Genomic DNA, 18,928 nt, shown 5'->3' with positions numbered 1-18,928 from the left:
GGATCCGGCAGGCTGCGGGAAAACCTCGGGATAAACAAAGACACTAAAATGAGCGTAGATGCCATTCTTCTAATGATGTAACAAGTACATCAGGATTTAAGGGAAGTGTTCCCGGTTCCGGCTGACCTAATCTATGCAGCCTAACATTGAGTTATAGAAGTCTATAATGTGTTATGTGAATGCTTGGTCAAAGAGATGTGTCTTTAATCTAGCTTTGAACTGACAGAGTGTGTCTGCTTCCCGGACAATGTTAGGAAGACTGTTCCAAAGTTTTGGTGCTAAATAGGAAAAGGATCTACCGCCAGCAGTCGATTTTGATATTCTAGGTATTATTAACTGGCCGGAATTTTGCGATCGCAGTAGACGTGAAGGACTATAATGCGTTAAGAGCTCGCTCAAGTACTGCGGAGCTAAACCATTTAGTGCTTTGTAAGTAATCAGCAATATTTTAAAATGTATAGGATGTTTAATAGGCAGGCAATGCAGTGTTGACAGAACGGGGCTAATATGGTCATACTTCCTGGTTCTGGTAAGAACTCGAGCTGCTGCCTTTTGAACTAGATGTAGTTTGTTTATTAAGCATGCAGGGCAACCACCCAGTAGAGCATTACAATAATTCTAGAGGATAAAGCACATTTATAAGCATGGAACTTGTGGGAATGAGTATAGTTATGTGCAATACCCACAATCCTGTGCTAAAATTCAGCCCCATATGCATTCATATATTCAGGATTTGTAAATATATATTCTTACTTATATCTACGTATATATTCAGGATTTACATTGATATACCGGTATTCAGACTTCATATAATTATTTCCTGTTTGGCCCTTCATTATATAAACATCCTTATATATACACACACAGTCAATTAGTCAGGCCAATTAGTCAATTTGGGCGATATTTGCAAAAATATCTGGCATTGTATCTGGCAGATCCTATTTGGCAGGCTAAAAAGTATGTTCTTTCCACTGAGTGTAAACAGTTGTTAGATACTATTCATACTTGCACCTCAGTGCACATATGTGTTGTTTTGGCTTAGTTTCTTTCTGTTTTAGGGTACGACAATGATATGCCTAAAATATATTTTTTCTTTGAGATTTCCGAGTACAGACGACACCATTGTCAAAACGATCCCCATACACGGATCCGCGAAAATGACTAAAAACGCTGTATTCTGCATTAGATGGCGATGAAACACTATAGACTAAACACGTAATACGCATGTGCCGTCATGATTTCAGAGATTCACGTTTTTGTTGTTAACACGGAGACCGTTTGCAAAAACTTGCACTTTTAAAACCAGTTTTCAAAAGTTTGCATTTTCAGGCCCCCAAAACGCTGTTATCGTGTAAACGAACGGCCAAAACACGTACAAAGTTTTATGTTTTTAGTTGAAAAAGGTGTTGTGTAAACAGCCTTTAAGTGAATTGTAGTATGTTATAAAACAAAATATTCGGTGTATGATATTTATTAAAGTCCCCCTGTGGTGAAAATCCAGTTTTTAATGTTGTTTATATGTCTATGTGGTGTTTTTAATGTGCTTTAAGACAAACCATGTGCAGATTTCATTAGTCGACAGCATTGCTGAGTATTTTCTGCTTAAATCTGCAGTGAACCAAAGACAGTCTCAAAAACACGGTGTGAAATCGCTGGTGTTTCTGACGTCACACACTACCTGGTAACCAATCAGATCAACGTGTGATCGTCAACCAGTGGATCTCTGAGCTGAGTGAGTGAGTAGAGGTGGGGCTCATTTGCATATTCATAGAACCGCGTATACTAAATGACGCAAGGGTGTAGAGTTACACTCAAGATATTTTACGCCATGAATAATTTTTTTTCAAGGACATTTTTTTAAATATGTAATTTTGATGATCAAAGATGAGTTTTCAAAATTATTGACTACAGGGGGACTTTAAAATCACAAATGAATGCAGCCTTATTGGGACATTACTTGTCCCTCTCCTTAATTTTTTTGTGTCAGTTTTAATTCAGAAGGTGCAGGTGTATTTGTTGTCCTGCTCTGAAAGTGTGTAAGATTTAAACTTTTTGCAGTTTAGCTAGCATTTCAAACCGGAAATCCTCTGTACAAAACCTTTACCAGACCCCTGCAGCAATATTATTACACAGGTATCACGTAGGAATTCATCCGGTAGGCAAAATGAAGATCCTGTAGAACTCCAGGATTTATTTTCATACGCCTGTCTGTAATAAACTGGCCTATCAGATCTCTTTTAGACAGCTAAAAGTCCTGTGTTCCTCGGTATTCCATAGATAAAACACGTCAATCTACAGACACATCACCAAATCAATCACTTTTTATGACCTAACCGGATTTATTCCTCAATTATTAATCTATTCTGTGACTGCAACTAAACCACAGCTCAGCTAAAAGCTAAAGAAATGACCTGAGACTCTCTCTATATTATGGAGTGATCCCATTCATCACTGAGATCACAAATTTGGCTTAGTATATGTCCCTATTAACAGTCTTGTGTGTTTAATAGAGCCGTTCCATGTGGATGTGGGGCACGTCTGTGACTAACAGTGCTGTGGAATTAATTGGGCATCTTGGCATTCATTTTCAGTTAGCAGTCAGCATCTCTCGCAGTGATTTGTGGTACACTGGGTCAGACGTACAGTTGAAGGGCGCCCACAAATCTTCAGGGAACCACAAATCCTCTTCACTCCTTGCATTACAAAAGGCTCCCATTCATTTGCATGTGCTGGACTCAACGCAATAGCGGTTTCTCATCAAGACAAACAGACCGGCCCACGTGTGATTGGGCATGTGTGCCGAGGTTCACAATCGTCATTGTTTTTGCCTTCAATTACTGTATTGACTTGTTTACTGATGGGGACGCCAAGTGAAAAAAGGCCAAAAAGTTTGACAAATAAAAAGTTTTTATGTGGTAACTTTTGAAGTATACCTTCCCTGCTTTGTTCAAAGAACGTTTGGCTAACCTTGAATTTTATAATTTTGCAAAACATTATGGGAATTTTACTTATGAAACTTATGACTTATGAAGTTTTTATTCACTGTTAAAAACTTTAGTGTGAAATTAGGAAATTACTTTCACAGTACACTGTAAAAAAAATGATTTGTTTGATTTATTGATGATTGATTTATTTGGTTTAATAAACAGAAACTCAAAATAGTATGTTATCCTCACCACATTAGTTATCGAAGTTGATTTGACAAAAGATAAAAAGTTGTGATAACAAATAATGAAAAAATTTTTTTTACAGTGTAATTTCACAGTAGGACTTCTCTTGTATCTGACGGTATTGGACATTTCTTGTAAAATCTACAACATCACACTGAATAGATTATGTTGTGGAGTTTCTTGACTCAGGTCATTTCTTGATTCTTGTTGGTTTTATCTTTGCTGCTCAACTCATTTTTGGTTCACATTTAGCAGTTTGTTTATTTTGTAATGTTCAGAATTTGTCTTTTTAATACTATGATTTGTTGAGTGTCACCATTGTTGTGTTTTGTATGTTGAGTATTGATGTGTGTGTGCATCATTGGAGATGGAAGGTAAAAATTAGGTTGCAAGATTGGGTTCAAAGCTAAATCTCAGCAGCTGCTTTATTGATGAATATCCCTACAAAACAATTATGAATTTGAAATAAGATATTGGTAAATCTGAAATAACGCTAATAATAGTATACTTTGACCTTAAAATCAGCCACTTAGCTTATTTTTTATTCTAGCTTGTCATTGTTTTCACAAAGGTTTACATTTTTTCACACTTCTGACTTGGCTAGACCTGGAATTTGGTGACTAAAAACAATTACAATACTAAACAATATAATTTCTTTAAAAAATTCGTAAATTTTATCATGTGAATTCACAGTAAAACAAGAGCAGTAAATGACTGTGATGTCAGCATCATTTTGCGGTTGATTAACAGTAATTTGTAAGAAAATGACCCAGCATGCATTCATTTCACTGTAAATTTCTTAGTAAAAAAAGAAAAGAAAAATGTTTTTACAGTTGTAACCTGTTTTAAAACAATTTTACCATAGTGTGTTAATACATTTTGGTGTTTGCATCACAACCAGCTCCAACACTAATGTTCAGGTGTGCGTTATTCATAACACGATATAGCATTAACTTTTTACCGCCATGATACAACAACCTAATACCCGGACAGCAACATAGTGTCGGCCCAGATCCGGCCCACATCTGGTACCTGTTGAATCCACATGTTCCAGACGTGGCCCGGATCTGGTAAATCTGATCTGGTTTCAGATAAAACTGAATGTGCTTTTAGCGCCAATTCACTTCGAAAGTGTTGCGATGAATGCAAGAAGCAGCATATATTCAATTTAAAGGGGTGGTAAAGTATGATTTCACTTTTCTAACTTTAGTTAGTGTGTAATGTTGCAGTTTGATCATAAACAACATCTGCAAAGTTACAACACTCAAAGTTCAAAGCAAAGGAAGATATTTGCTTTTAAAGAAAAGGACTACAACAAACGGCTGGTAGGGACTACACGACATTCCTCCCGGGTTAATGACATCAGCAACCCTAAAATGCACATAAGCCCCGCCCCCGGGAACCGCGTCCATGTTGAGAAGAGGAAGAGTTGTTGTAGTCGAGCACATTTGTGAGTCAGATCAAACTTTAGCATCCATCTTTTCACATGCAATAGAAAGTCACTCTGTGTGCATCTCACAACAGTTCCTATACGAGCGATTTATAGATTACCATGACAGAATATGCTAATTGAAGATAGTTAACACATCAGCAACATAAATTCATCAACTAACCATTCAGAGACGTCCTGTTGTATTCTACATGTTGTCACTTCTTCTTGAGTCTCTCCATCTTTGTCTGACTCCATTTTAACATAAACGCAGAACAGTTTCTGTCAGTTTAGTGTGTGTGTGCGTGAGGTAATTGCAGCTGCTAACACACACACACACACACACACACACACACACACACACACACACACACACACACACACACACACACACACACACACACACACACACACACACACACACACACACACACACACACGAGCTCTTGAAACCCCGCCCCCTGCAGCAGCTCATTTGCATTTAAAGGGCTAGGCACAAAACTGTACGTTTTTGCAAACCCTCAAAAAGTGACAACTTTAACATGCTATATAAAAATATCTGTGGGGTATTTTGTGCTAAAACTTCACACACACACTCTGGGGACATCAGAGATTTATTTTACATTGTGTGAAAAGGGCATTTTACCACCCCTTTAAAGAAATGACTCCATAGGCATGTTTTTAAAAATATTTTAATTATTAAGAAAATATAAGCCATTTTTGCGTATGTTGCAGGCATTGCGGGTGGTTGCTAGGGTGTTGCTAAGGTGTCCTGTGGGGTTTTAGCCTGTTGCTAGAGTGCTCAGGGAGTTGGCAGGTTGTCCAAATCAAAAGAGCCCACCCACAAGTCTCTATGATATTCTCGTCCCTAGTTTGGGTTCTCCTTCAATGCAAGTATGGGATATTATCCGTTTTTATCATCCACACAAGTCCTATGAGTCCTAGGACATAATACTGGGACACACTCATTCTAATCTTGAATACTATTTAGGATGGATTGTATGAGAACTGGGCCCATCTCTTGTTCATATTCACTTTCGTTATGACTTTCCTCTACAGATTAGCTTGGCAAGAGAATCAGGCTTAGGACGTAAATCAGGAAGGGCTAAACGTGTGTCAGGCTTTCGGACTCAGGATTGCTCACAAAGCTTTTCATTAGAGGCATGGCCAGCCATACTTCTTCCAGATTAAACGCTGTCTCATAGACAGTAATTTTCCCTGCCTGGCCCTCCTGCTGGAAAAAAAATCACCCAGTTGACACGGGATGAATGGCTCTGCTTTCAAATTACACAGTCAAGACCAGACACAGACTCAGCAGTAGATATTTATGTAACTCTTATTGTTATCACCATTAAAATACATTATTAAAATATTCAGTCTGTAACTTAAACTTGATAATGATTTCATTTCAGTATAACTCACTTTCCCCTTTTTTCTAATAGACATGAAAATGCACATGGTTGTTATTCAAGAATGCTTTGGAAAATAGATGTAAGGTCTTGTTTTAAAGAAGACATTTGGCAGATTTTTGTAGAAGTGAAATAAATTAGGTTAAACAGAAAAGAAGTTATAGAAGTTTGAGTTTATGAAAATGTACAATGTTAAAAATGGTATTATTCATATTTTATATAAAATATATATTTTCAAAACCTGGAGGACTCTAAAAATGCAAAAAAAAAAAAAAAATCAAAGCCAGAAATCTGAACAAGTTGGGTTTCAAATTTTAGGTTTATATCTCAAAAAATCAGCTTTCAGTGAGATTTAGTTTGGGCGCAGTACCACACTTCGCCACTAGTTGACATCACTGCCCATATAAGGGCGGCTCCATTTCCATATGTTGTTTGAGTGATCTGAACCATTATTTTTACAATTTTCATACAATTTTATGAAGTAGACATCCTATTCAGAAGTAGTGTTGGAAGTTTGGCAGATTTTGAAATGAATTCAATCTCTAAGAAACACAAAAAGATCCCGTATGTGCATTATAGCTCGCTGCCACATCACAAATGGTGAATCTATTATATTTTCTTTATATTCAAAACATTTTCAGACTTTTTTTCTAAAATAATTGAACAGATGCTATCTTTTGAACTCTTGGCATGAAAACAAACTGAGGTTTCTACCATTCTTTCATGATTTTTCATGTTCATCACCATTTCAAAATAAAGGTCTGAACACGCCTTAGGAGTATGAACATATTCTTGTTGCAAATTGATAAATTACGGCTCCTCTGTAATTTATTTTGAAAATCAGTCACCAAATATGTAAACTAGAGATTGTAAGCTTTCAAATTATATATATTTTGTCAAGATTAGTTTAGGTTTAGTATAGGATATTACTGTTTTAAATATGTAATGGCTGTGTATGAATATATAAATATTTAAATATATATTTAAATATTAAATATATGCATATTATTTACTGGCCATAAAACTGTTTTTGCAAAGACGACTGGGTTACTTTGCTGTAACCCAGTTCCCTGAAAAAGCGGGAACGAGATGCTGCGCTTGATTGAAAAACATTTTCGTTTGACCAGTTGTGAACACGTGAAAACACGCCAAGAATTTGTGAATATTAGTGAATATCATCACTTAGGGTGTATTCACTTTTGTTGCCAGCTATTTCGACAATAATGGCTGTATGTTGAGTTATTTTCAGAGGACAGTAAATATACACTGCTATACAAGCACCACATTGACTACTCTAAAATATATCCAAGTTTCATTTCTATAATATTGTCCCTTAAGAAGATATACTAAAATGTTTGCTGTAATGTGAGGGCTGTACTCACTTTTGTGAAATACTAATATATATATATATACATAACAAAGACTCTAAGGTCCATGACATGACTTGTGAGGTACAGTATAAGACAATCATTAGCCTTACTCAGAAAACCTTTACAAATGAATTGCTGTGGCCCTGCAGTTCACTGAGAGAAAGAGAAAGTTTCAACTAATTACCCAGCTGTCCATAACAATTCACTGCTTTACCTTTTGTTTCTCTTTCCAGGGGGAATAAAAAGCCCATAATGTGTTCTTTTAAAAGAGACAATTTAGCCGTCACACATTTACCAGTCACATCAACTAGTCAATTATGAACCATCAATCATTTAAAAATTGTGGAAAGTGGAAAAGAAACACATAAAGTGGCCTCAATAGATATTTAAACACCCAAGCCAGACTTAAAATCTATAAATGTCTTTGCAATATTTTATAAAATAGAAATCCGAGTGACATTCATTTAAAAGAAAAAGCACATGCATGCTTTTCAAGAAAAATATTTCACAAAAAGTCATTTGTATCAACCGTTTTAGACTATATCATATTGGCCATGCAAACTTCAAAACCAGTTAGACACAATCTACTACACGCCTTCTGGCGTCTGATTGATATTTATACTTTTATAGCTAATAAACGGCCTTGTAAAAACATCCACCTTCAGGTCTTGGTTCACATGTCTTTTTGCTGTGAAAGCTTTAATTATTTCTAGAAGGTGAACATAAGAATAACTGTTATATTGTTAGTAATATTTCAAGATGAACATTTACTCAATGTGAGTATCAAAAATAGGCTTTTGAGAAATGTGTATTTTGTACAATAATCATTTTGTATTGCATTATGTGTCGTCCGCCAAAATTAAAACTACAGAACATAAAACCACTTATCTTACTAAGAGAGTGACAATATTTATATGCATTTTACATAAGTAGTGTGCTTTTCTGCTCTAAACATCTCGTATGAGCCATAAAAGTTTTTTTCGGACTATTTTTTCATATGTCAGGCTTTACAGGGTTAAATGATTAAACAGGTTTTAGTTTTACTGTAAGAAAATAATCTATAGAAAAGTGGAAAGGTTACTGGTCATTTTCTGCCTGGACTTCTTCCAGTTACACTTTATTTTAAGGTGTCTTTGTTACACTGTAATTATACATTACGAGTACATACTTATTAGGGTTAGGGTTAGGATTAGGGTTTGGTTTAGGGTTAGCTGCATGTAATTATGCATAATTTATAGTTATTACTATAGTAACTACATGTAACATGTACACTGTAAAATAAAATGACCCATCTTCCTTTAACCTAAAAAACACAGCGCACAGCTTAATTAAAAATACGTGTAAAACTGATATGGAAAAAATCGATGCGGAATACGGAAAATACCTTCATATAAACAGAACATTGGACCCTATTTTTATTGCTGATGTGAGAGTGTATGTTTTGTCAATGAATGCAATGAAATTAATATATGTTATTAACAATTATGATGAGATAATATTTGAGAAATCTCTACTTTTTTGAGGACACATACCTCAACATGTCTCGTTTTAAATCTAGAAAAAGGAAATGTCCGGATTTTGGAGGGTGACCTGTCAGTTGAAGAAGGAATGCTTGTCACCTTCCATTGCCAAGCGCTTGGCTGGTATCCGAAGCCTTCGGTGTCCTGGGTGGTCAACGCCAGCGCTGTGGACAGAGGCGACTACAACACCAGCAGTCTCCAGGACCCCGGCGGCTTCTTCACCTCCACCAGTGTGCTTGAGCTGAACGCAGAGGCGAGCAGCGCCGTGGAGTGTGTGGCGTCTGTGTCTGCAGCCCAGCAAACCAGCAGCGTCCAGCTGACTGTAGGTACGAGTGCTCGGACGTTAATGAGCTCCTCCTGCAAACAAACCAGCGCGCATTAATAGTTGCATCACTTTGTTTAGGTACAATGCACTTATTGTATCTTGCATGTTGTATTGCAAAACACTCGTGCTGCTATTGAGGTGGGATACGGGTGAGGTTTGGCACAGGTTTTGGTGCACTCAAAAAAAATGCTGGGTTGTTTCAACCCAATTTTGGGTAAAATATGGACAAACCCAAACGTTGGGTTAAAAATGTAATTGAAAAATGTAACCCAATGGCTGGGTTTGTCCATATTTTACCCAAAATTGGGTTGAAACAACCCAGCATTTTTTAGAGTGTGGTAATGGTGTAAAGGAAGGGTCAACATTGTAATTATTGAAATAATGGCAGAAATTAATTACAGCTAATTATAAGCAAGTATTTTTTAAAAACAAGTAAAATGTAAAAAATGTATGTACTCAATAAATGCATTGTATCAAACGATTGATTTAAATGTTACACTCTAAAAAATGCTGGGTTAAAAACAACCCAAGTTGGGTTGAAAGTGGACAAACCCAGCGGTTGGGTTAAACGTTTGTGCAATGTGCTACATGTCATGGACAGTTTTATTTAACTCAACTATTGTTTAAAGATTACTATATGGCTGGTTTAAAATGAACCCAAAAATAGGTTGAAAATTAATAATCACACACATTTATCATTTATTAAATGTTTATTGTTTAATTATTATTAATTACACTTATGAATAAATGTTCATTTATTAAACCGATTAACGAATGTTAATTTTCAACATATTCTGGGTTCATTTTAAGAAAGAAATACATTGAGTTTTAAACAATTGTTAAGTTATATAAAACTACCCAGTGGGTTGGGCAAACATTTAACCCAACCGCTGACTTAAAACAACCCATTCGCTGGGTTTGTCCATTTTCAACCCAACTTGGGATGTTTTGAACCCAGCATTTTTTAGAGTGCATAGTAGCTACAGACAATACAGTGGGACTGATATAGACAGATATATCAATATGAAAATCATAAAAAGCAATTTTTTGAAAAAGGTTTCTTTTGTTTAGATATTTGTTTTCGCTTAAAAACTTATTGTAGAGAAAGCTTACTGCCCCAGACAGCAACATAGTGTCTGGCTCCTGATCTGGCTCACATATGGTATGCGTTGAATCCCCATGTGCCAGATGTGGCCCGGATCTGGGCCGACACTATGTTGCTGTCTGAGGCATGTGTTATATGATGATGAACATGTTTCTGGAACAACATCCCAATCAGATTTGAGGGACAAGTTCACAGTTTATGTCAAGTTTAGGCTTACAACCAGGGCTTTAGGTGCTTCTACATCAGTGTTATTCACTATCTTTTCCCTCAGATTTTTAGGGATAATTTATGGGTAGGGTTAGGTTTAGGGCTAGGGATACACTCTAAAAAATGCTGGGTTGTTGAAACCCAATTTTGGGTCAAATATGGACAAACCCAAACGTTGGATCAAAAATGCAATTTAAAAATTTAACCCAACGGCTGCCTGGGTTAGTCCATATTTGACCCAAAAGTGGGTTAAAACAACCCAGCATTTTTTAGAGTGTATGGTTGACTATGTTTTTGGACTAGATTGTTGTACCAGGATCAATAAAATATGTTGACCCATGAATGTGTCGTACTTGGCAAAATCATTATATGATATAAATGACAGTTCATGTGATATAAGTGACATAGGCTGCATATAATTTCTGCTCCTTATAGCAATAAAACACTGAATAAATGCATTGGGTCAGTTTGTGCATGTAAATTAAGTGGCCATAAACGTACAAATGTGTTTTACAGTGGCACCGCAAACTACACAGGACCGCACAGTTGTGATCGCCGTGATGGTGTCGGTGTGTACGATCGCTCTGCTGGCAGCGCTCATCCTCGTCTTATTGTGCTGTGGAAAAAAACGGACAAGTAAGCAAATCCACTTTACATTTCTCTTAAAAGTTCCCTTTAAATCTCTCCTGCAAGTTATTAAACCAATGAAGAGAGAAGTTAGCAGTGCTGGCCGTAAATCGGAGCGAAGGCGAGGACACAGTGTAGTAGATTGAGCTGTCAGCAGTAAAGGGCAGTTTAAAGGTTTTACTGCACCACTCACCTGCCATACAAAGTGCTTACACATCATTTAGGAAAATGGATAAACCGTTTAAGATGGAAAACCTATTAACATTGTTCGAAATGTTCTTTGTTTTTATCTTTCTTTGCTCATTATTTGTCAAAGCACCCATTATCAGTGGTTAATTTAGAGAGATATTAAGACCTGTGAAAAAATATATATATTACAGCACACTCTGTACTTTAAAAATGCCTTTCAAACTTTTTATAGTTAAATTTTTTATCTGTACCAACTGTACATAAGGTATTACATATTCATTAAGAATACTGACAGATGTCTATGAGTAACCATGTTTCACTACTACATTCAATATGAAAATATTTAATACAATAATAAAAAAACAATGTTTTGAGAATGAGTATATTTTTCGTAGGGTGTTATAACATTTCTGGCTACATTTACACAACAACAATGTACTAAACAGAAAAGTTTTTCCTTTGCAGTTTTCACGTACAGACGACAACGTTGTCAAAACAATCCCAGTTCACAAGAATCCGCCAAAATGATTAATAATGCTGTATTCTGCTGCCAGGCCAGTAGTTGGCGATGTTGCTTTGTAAAGAAACATACGCTGCTGTCGACTGAACACGTAACACACATGTGCATGACGTCACCATTTTCACAAATTCATGTTTTTGTAGTTTACACGGAGCCAACAGTTTTTAAAAACTCGCACTTTGAAACTCGTTTTCAAAAGTTTGCGTTTCCAGGCCCTAAAAACACCGTTGTCGGTTAAATAAACAGCAAAAACACATAAAAAATGTTTTTAGTTGAAAACGGTGTCATGTAAAAAGCCCCTAAGACTATATAGCATGATATTCCAGATGATTTTAAAGCATTTTTTGACCTGTAAAATTCCATTCATTTTTACTTGTTGCCATACATTATTTCTTAAAATATATTTGTTATTGTAGTATAGCTACTCTGCACAGTGGATCTCAAGCGTGTTACAGTCTCTTATCCTCTTGTTGCACCATGCAGCTATTAAGATGTCATGCTATTCAGGACCGCCAAAGGCTAGAAACAGAAATATCAAGTTACATGTGTGTCATTCTGCTAACACTTTAGTTCAGGGTCCAACTCTCACTATTAGCTACTTGCTTATTAGCATGCATATGACTAGGATTTTGCCGTTTTATTAGTACTTTAAAAGCACATATTAATGCCTTATTCCGCATGACCATATTCTACATCCCTTAATGCTGCCCAATACCTAAACTTAAGCTCAAACCTTACTAATTAAGAAGCATAATTACGAGTTTATTGAGGCAAAAGTCGTAGTTAATAGTGAGGATTGGACTCTTATCTAAAGTGTGACCAGTTTTCTTTTGTTTCTTTTTCAGAATTGAGCTCTGAAAATAAATTCAGGTAAGACTTGTAAGAGTTGTAAGAGTTGTTTTTGTACATTACATCCATTTTGAGTATTTTCTCTTCCGCACCAATGCTGTACACATAACATAGGCCTACATAAGAAGGAAAATGATCAATAATTGACAGAAATAATAATCTTTCTGAACACTGAACATCATACTTTTCACAGTTATAAAATGCTAACACGAACACAGTAATGTTTCATAATGTACAAAGACTATCATTTTTGACATTCATTGCACACACATACGTGAAAAAAACATGTGATTGACTTACTGTATCGCAGCAGCACTATAACACATTTTAAAGCTATTAAAACAACAGCCTTGAAACAAATCATGGAAATATTGAGGAGAAATACAGCGTTTTCCATAAATTACCAACACTGCTATGCAGAGAGAAGATGATTTTGCTCAGTATTGCATACTATTGCATACATATTTCTAGTCATATCAAGTCATCCTTCATTTATACAGCACTTTATAGTATACAGATACAAGCAGCTTTCCGTTTTTGTTTTGTTTTGTGTTTTTAAACACAAATAACCGCGAAGTAGAGTCATTGTTCAGCTGAGGTCAGTTCAGTGTTGATTCAATTCAGTTCAATTTAAAGATCATCAAATATGAAGTGAGTTCAATTCTCATCAGTTTGTCTAGTTTCAATAGTGTCAGTGGTTGTAGTTCCCTGAAGACCTCTACTCTGAACATAGCCACTGACTCTTATGTTGTATGTAAGAAAACCTGTTTATTGTATTGCATTTGTCTTTCCAGCTCCTCTTCATGGACTGTCAATTTAAGGAGTGAGAGGAGGTCCGTTGCTGATGAAACCAGGGGAAAAGTGAACCCAGGATACAACGCTGAAGACGTAACGAGTAATAGCACCATATAATACAGAATCTACAGAATACCCTGATGTGTTAAACTAAATTATATGGGGCGTAATTCCTGCTTTATTTGATACATTTTCACAGAATTAAACTAAAAAGAAACACAATTTATTGGATATCAAATATACTCTAACAAAAAAGTGAAAAAAGCCTTTGTTTCAATAATGGCTTTTTGCACTTAGTGGTAAACCATTACCAATATTTTGTGCAATTTTGCTTACTGTGTAAATATATCTGTTTTGTAGAAATATGTAAAATGGTTCTAGTGATTCAGGCTTATTATAGTTCAAGTGCCCCTCTTACGCTTTTTCGGATATTACCTTTCATGTAGTGTGTTAAATAGCTGTTTGTGAGAGTAAAAGTTTCAAAGATCACAGTGCGCGATAAATGGAGTTATTAGAAGACACATGTTTCCACTTTGCACGCATTTCTAAAGGATGAGGAATCGGGCTCGAATTGATACGGTAAAACTGATGCCATCATTACACTTCGTATCACTGTGTATCAAGTGCTGAGGAAAATCCAGAGCTGAAATTAAGATATTATAATGTCCGTCTGGATTCTGACCAATCAGAACAGGGCCATCTGACCAATCAGAGCAGAGTAGACCAATCACAACAGACTGGGCCATCTGACCAATTAGAGCAGAGTAGACCAATCACAGCAGACTCGGCCATCTGACTGATCAGAGCAGAGTAGACCAATCACAACAGACTGGGTCATCTAACCAATCAGAGCAGAGTAGACAAATCACAACAGACTGGGCCATCTGACCAATCAGAGCAGAGTAGACCAATCACAACAGACTGGACCATCTGACTGATCAGAGCAGAGTAGACCAATCACAATAGACTGAGCCATCTGACCAATTAGAGCAGAGTAGACCAATCACAGCAGACTGGGCCATCTGACTAATCAGAGCAGAGTAGACCAATCACAACAGACTGGGCCATCTAACCAATCAGAGCAGAGTAGACAAATCACAACAGACTGGGCCATCTGACCAATTAGAGCAGAGTAGACCAATCACAACAGACTGGGCCATCTGACCAATCAGAGCAGAGTAGACCAATCACAACAGACTGGGCCATCTAACCAATCAGAGCAGAGAAGACCAATCACAGCAGACTGGGCCATCTGACCAATCAGAGCAGAGTAGACCAATCACAATAGACTGAGCCATCTGACCAATTAGAGCAGAGTAGACCAATCACAACAGACTGGACCATCTGACTGATCAGAGCAGAGTAGACCAATCACAATAGACTGAGCCATCTGACCAATTAGAGCAGAGTAGACCAATCACAGCAGACTGGGCCATCTGACTAATCAGAGCAGAGTAGACCAATCACAACAGACTGGGCCATCTAACCAATCAGAGCAGAGTAGACAAATCACAACAGACTGGGCCATCTGACCAATCAGAGCAGAGTAGACCAATCACAACAGACTGGGCCATCTGACCAATCAGAGCAGAGTAGACCAATCACAACAGACTGGGCCATCTAACCAATCAGAGCAGAGTAGACAAATCACAACAGACTGGGCCATCTGACCAATTAGAGCAGAGTAGACCAATCACAACAGACTCGGCCATCTGACTGATCAGAGCAGAGTAGACCAATCACAACAGACTGGGTCATCTAACCAATCAGAGCAGAGTAGACAAATCACAACAGACTGGGCCATCTGACCAATCAGAGCAGAGTAGACCAATCACAATAGACTGAGCCATCTGACCAATTAGAGCAGAGTAGACCAATCACAACAGACTGGACCATCTGACTGATCAGAGCAGAGTAGACCAATCACAATAGACTGAGCCATCTGACCAATTAGAGCAGAGTAGACCAATCACAACAGACTGGACCATCTGACTGATCAGAGCAGAGTAGACCAATCACAATAGACTGAGCCATCTGACCAATTAGAGCAGAGTAGACCAATCACAACAGACTGGACCATCTGACTAATCAGAGCAGAGTAGACCAATCACAACAGACTGAGCCATCTGACCAATTAGAGCAGAGTAGACCAATCACAACAGACTGGACCATCTGACTAATCAGAGCAGAGTAGACCAATCACAACAGACTGGACCATCTGACCAATCAGAGCAGAGTAGACCAATGACTAATCAGAGCAGAGTAGACCAATGACTAATCAGAGCAGAGTAGACCAATCACAACAGACTGGGCCATTTGACTGATCAGAGTAGACCAATCACAATAGACTGGGACATCTGACCAATCAGAGCAGAGTAGACTCTCAGAAAGGAGAGTTTAGAGAGACCGAATCCTTGTTCAAACAATTTCAGACACTGTGAGAAAAGAGGTGATGCTGCAATATATAATGAGAAAATGAATGTGACCTTGGATGTATGTAAACATATTGTAGGAGACAAAATTAGGAACCTTTAAAATAGTATAATAGATCTTATTCAGAGCAGCGCCATGACAGTTATGAAAGCGAGGCTGTGAGGAATAGACTTACTGTGCTTTCAATGGCATCCTCTGTAAAAAGCTGCATAAAGCTCCTAGATCTCCTATCATTTTCCACAGCTCATATCGTCTGGGGGTTTTGTCTGCTGAAATTTCTCGGAAAGATATTTTTGCAGTGTTTCGTAAGCAGAAAAAATCCAAAAACACATTAAATAACAGTACAACCCACTGAAGAGATGCATGTCTGTCCCTCACAGCCTCGCTTTCATTGCCATTAAAAACCAAACCAGTAAAAAACGTTTGTTGCATGAAATTAAATTAATTTTGACTGAAATAAAATAATAAAATAATATATTTAGTCAGGTTTCTACTTAAAACAAATGGAAAACAATCTGCCAGGGAAACAAAATATATATACTTTTTCTTTTTGTTCAAAGATTTCTTATAAAGACCATCAAACAAGTCTTACTATCTTAAAATGTAAATATATATTGCTTTGGTTATTTTACTGGATAACAAAACAAGCACGTTTAATATGTATTTCCGTCCAGCAGTAAGAGCACATTGAGCCGTGTAAGTTCTGACTGTGAGATTTTAGGCAGTGTAAAGTCCCACACACGACTTCTCTTCACCCCGCAGGTTCAGGACACGGTGACCTCAGGAATACAGCTGACAGCCCGATAAACATCATCAGCCCTTCACGGGTAAGAGGAGAGAGAATTACAGCCTCTGCATTATTCAAAACGAGTGGGTTTTCTGACACCTCAGTGTAAAGTCTTCTGCCTCACACCTGGGGAAACGCTGGTCTCTCTATTACTGCGGGAAGGAATATTCAGCCGAACATTTAAATACTGTGTAAATGCTTTATGTAATCCTTTTTTATTTTTGAAAATACCTTTTACTTTCTGTTATCGTACTGTGGAGCAGCCATGAGCACTATATAACCTAATATGTTTAAAGTCCCCCTGTGGTGAAAATCAAGTTTTTAATGTTGTCTATTTGTCTATGTGGTGTTATTAATTTGCGACAAACCATGTGTAGATTCATGAGTCGGCAGCATTGCTGAGTATTTTCTCTTTAAAGCTGCAGTGAACCAAAGACAGTCTCAAAAACACGGTTTGAAATCGCTGGTGTTTCTGACGTCACACACTACCTTGACCAATCAGATCAACGTGTGGTCGTCAACCAGTGGATCTCTGAGCTGAGTGAGTGAGTGGAGGCGGGGCTCATTTGCATATTCATAGAACCACGTATACTAAATGAGGCAAGGGTGTAGAGTTACATTCAAGATATTTTAAGGCATGCAGTTTTTTTTTTCCCCAAGGAAAAACGTCTAAATGTCGCATTTTGGTGATTAGATGAGAGATAAAAGGATTGACAACAGGGGGACTTTAATAATGCAAATATTTCTGATTAATGCTAATTGGATGCTGGGTCATTTTCAAGAAACAACCTTTTAATTTTTAAGCTTTTTTTTTTTAATGGTTACTTTTGAACTTGAAGAAATCACCTCAGGCTGAAACTACCAAAGCCATGGCAATAATAGACATTGGGGGGGCCACAATCTCGGAATGACAAATTTCAATAAATGCAAAATTAGAATTAGATTTATAAAAACGGTTTCACTTTATTTTGATGGTGCCTTTAACTCATTCTGTTGACTATAAGTAACGTTGCGTTAACGTTGCACATGTGTCAACTAACTCTCATTAGAGTGTTTGTAGACTGGTGGGTTAGGGTTAGGGTTAGGGTAAGTTGGCATGTAGTTGCAAAGTTACTTATAGTCAGTTGAATGTCTGTTGAAGGACCATCACAATAAAGAGTCTGCAGATATTAAGCAGATAGTCTACTTATACTCTAATGAGAGTTAGTTGACATGTAGTTACAAAGTTACTCATAGTTAACAGAATGGGATCACAATAAAGTGTTAACATAAACACTTCTTATGAATGGGAACTTATGAGCTGATATTCCAGTGTAAAACAAGCATTTAAAAGTACATTTCAAGTTTTATTTCAAATGTATTTTGCATTAGTCAGTAAAAAAAAAGGTTAATTCTCCAAATATTGTTCCTCAACAGGTTCCTGATATTGTAATTTTCAGCTCTCAAAATCAGAACATGGAAGATGTTTTTAACTTGGACTGCAATGGAGCAAAGAGGACAGTCCGCCGGGTCACTACTGTTTGACCTCAGGGTCGACCACAGATCGAAAGAAAGGCTGTTTACACGCTGCTGTTTAGGACCAGCTTTCTGTTCAGAGAGAAGCCAGAAATTCAATCTGACCTTGTTGTTACTCTAAAGAAGTCACATTGCTGAAGATAAAGATTCACTGACTTGCGGTGGTGTCAACTACATGCAATCATTCAGCCATATACAGCCATATCAACAATACATGTTTTTTTTTTGTTTTTTTTTACTTTAAAAATTAAAGTAAACATTTTGCATATTTTTTTTACTGGTGTTCAAGTCAAGTCAAGTCAATTCACCTTTATTTATATAGCGCTTTTTACATTACAGATTGCATCAAAGCAGCTTTACAGTGATAACATGAAAAGAATACAACAAAGTTTGTTTCTAGAAGAAAATTGCATCATCGTCCACCTTAAGTAAGGCAGATCAATAATATTGTTGAATATTAAATGTCCCCAACTAAGCAAGCCAAAAGCCAAGGCAACAGTGGCAAGGAAGCAAAACTCCATCAGTGACAGAATGGAGAAAAAAACCTTGGGAGAAACCAGACTCAGTCGGGGGCCAGTTCTCCTCTGCCCAAAGAGCGAACAGTGTATGAATATGATTCAGGCAGCATTACAGGTCAGAAGTCATATTGTATATGAGAGTGTGTCTGCTTCCCGGACA

The 18,928-nt window shown here is 37.1% G+C and overlaps 1 protein-coding gene across 2 annotated transcripts in view; it reads left to right on the top strand.

Moving 5' to 3' along the window:
• Positions 1 to 18,678, top strand: part of igsf5b (immunoglobulin superfamily, member 5b) — a 24,585-nt gene extending 5,907 nt beyond the window's left edge. Inside the window, exons 4-9 of one of the 2 annotated variants that reach the window (XM_079611026.1) lie at positions 8,937 to 9,224; positions 11,052 to 11,171; positions 12,717 to 12,741; positions 13,515 to 13,615; positions 16,711 to 16,775; positions 18,152 to 18,678. In XM_079611026.1, coding sequence (XP_079467152.1) covers positions 8,937 to 9,224; positions 11,052 to 11,171; positions 12,717 to 12,741; positions 13,515 to 13,615; positions 16,711 to 16,775; positions 18,152 to 18,259 — 707 coding nt within the window. In that variant the 3' untranslated portion in view covers positions 18,260 to 18,678. The remainder of the gene's footprint in view (positions 1 to 8,936; positions 9,225 to 11,051; positions 11,172 to 12,716; positions 12,742 to 13,514; positions 13,616 to 16,710; positions 16,776 to 18,151) is intronic. The other variant, XM_079611027.1, reaches the window with a different exon arrangement.
• Positions 18,679 to 18,928: the final 250 nt, after the last annotated feature.

Source organism: Phoxinus phoxinus, assembly GCF_949152265.1.
Source record: "Phoxinus phoxinus genome assembly, chromosome: 4".
NCBI classification, from domain to species: domain Eukaryota; kingdom Metazoa; phylum Chordata; class Actinopteri; order Cypriniformes; family Leuciscidae; genus Phoxinus; species Phoxinus phoxinus.
Note: the sequence above shows the minus strand (reverse complement) of the source record. Positions and strands in the feature narration are given on the sequence as shown.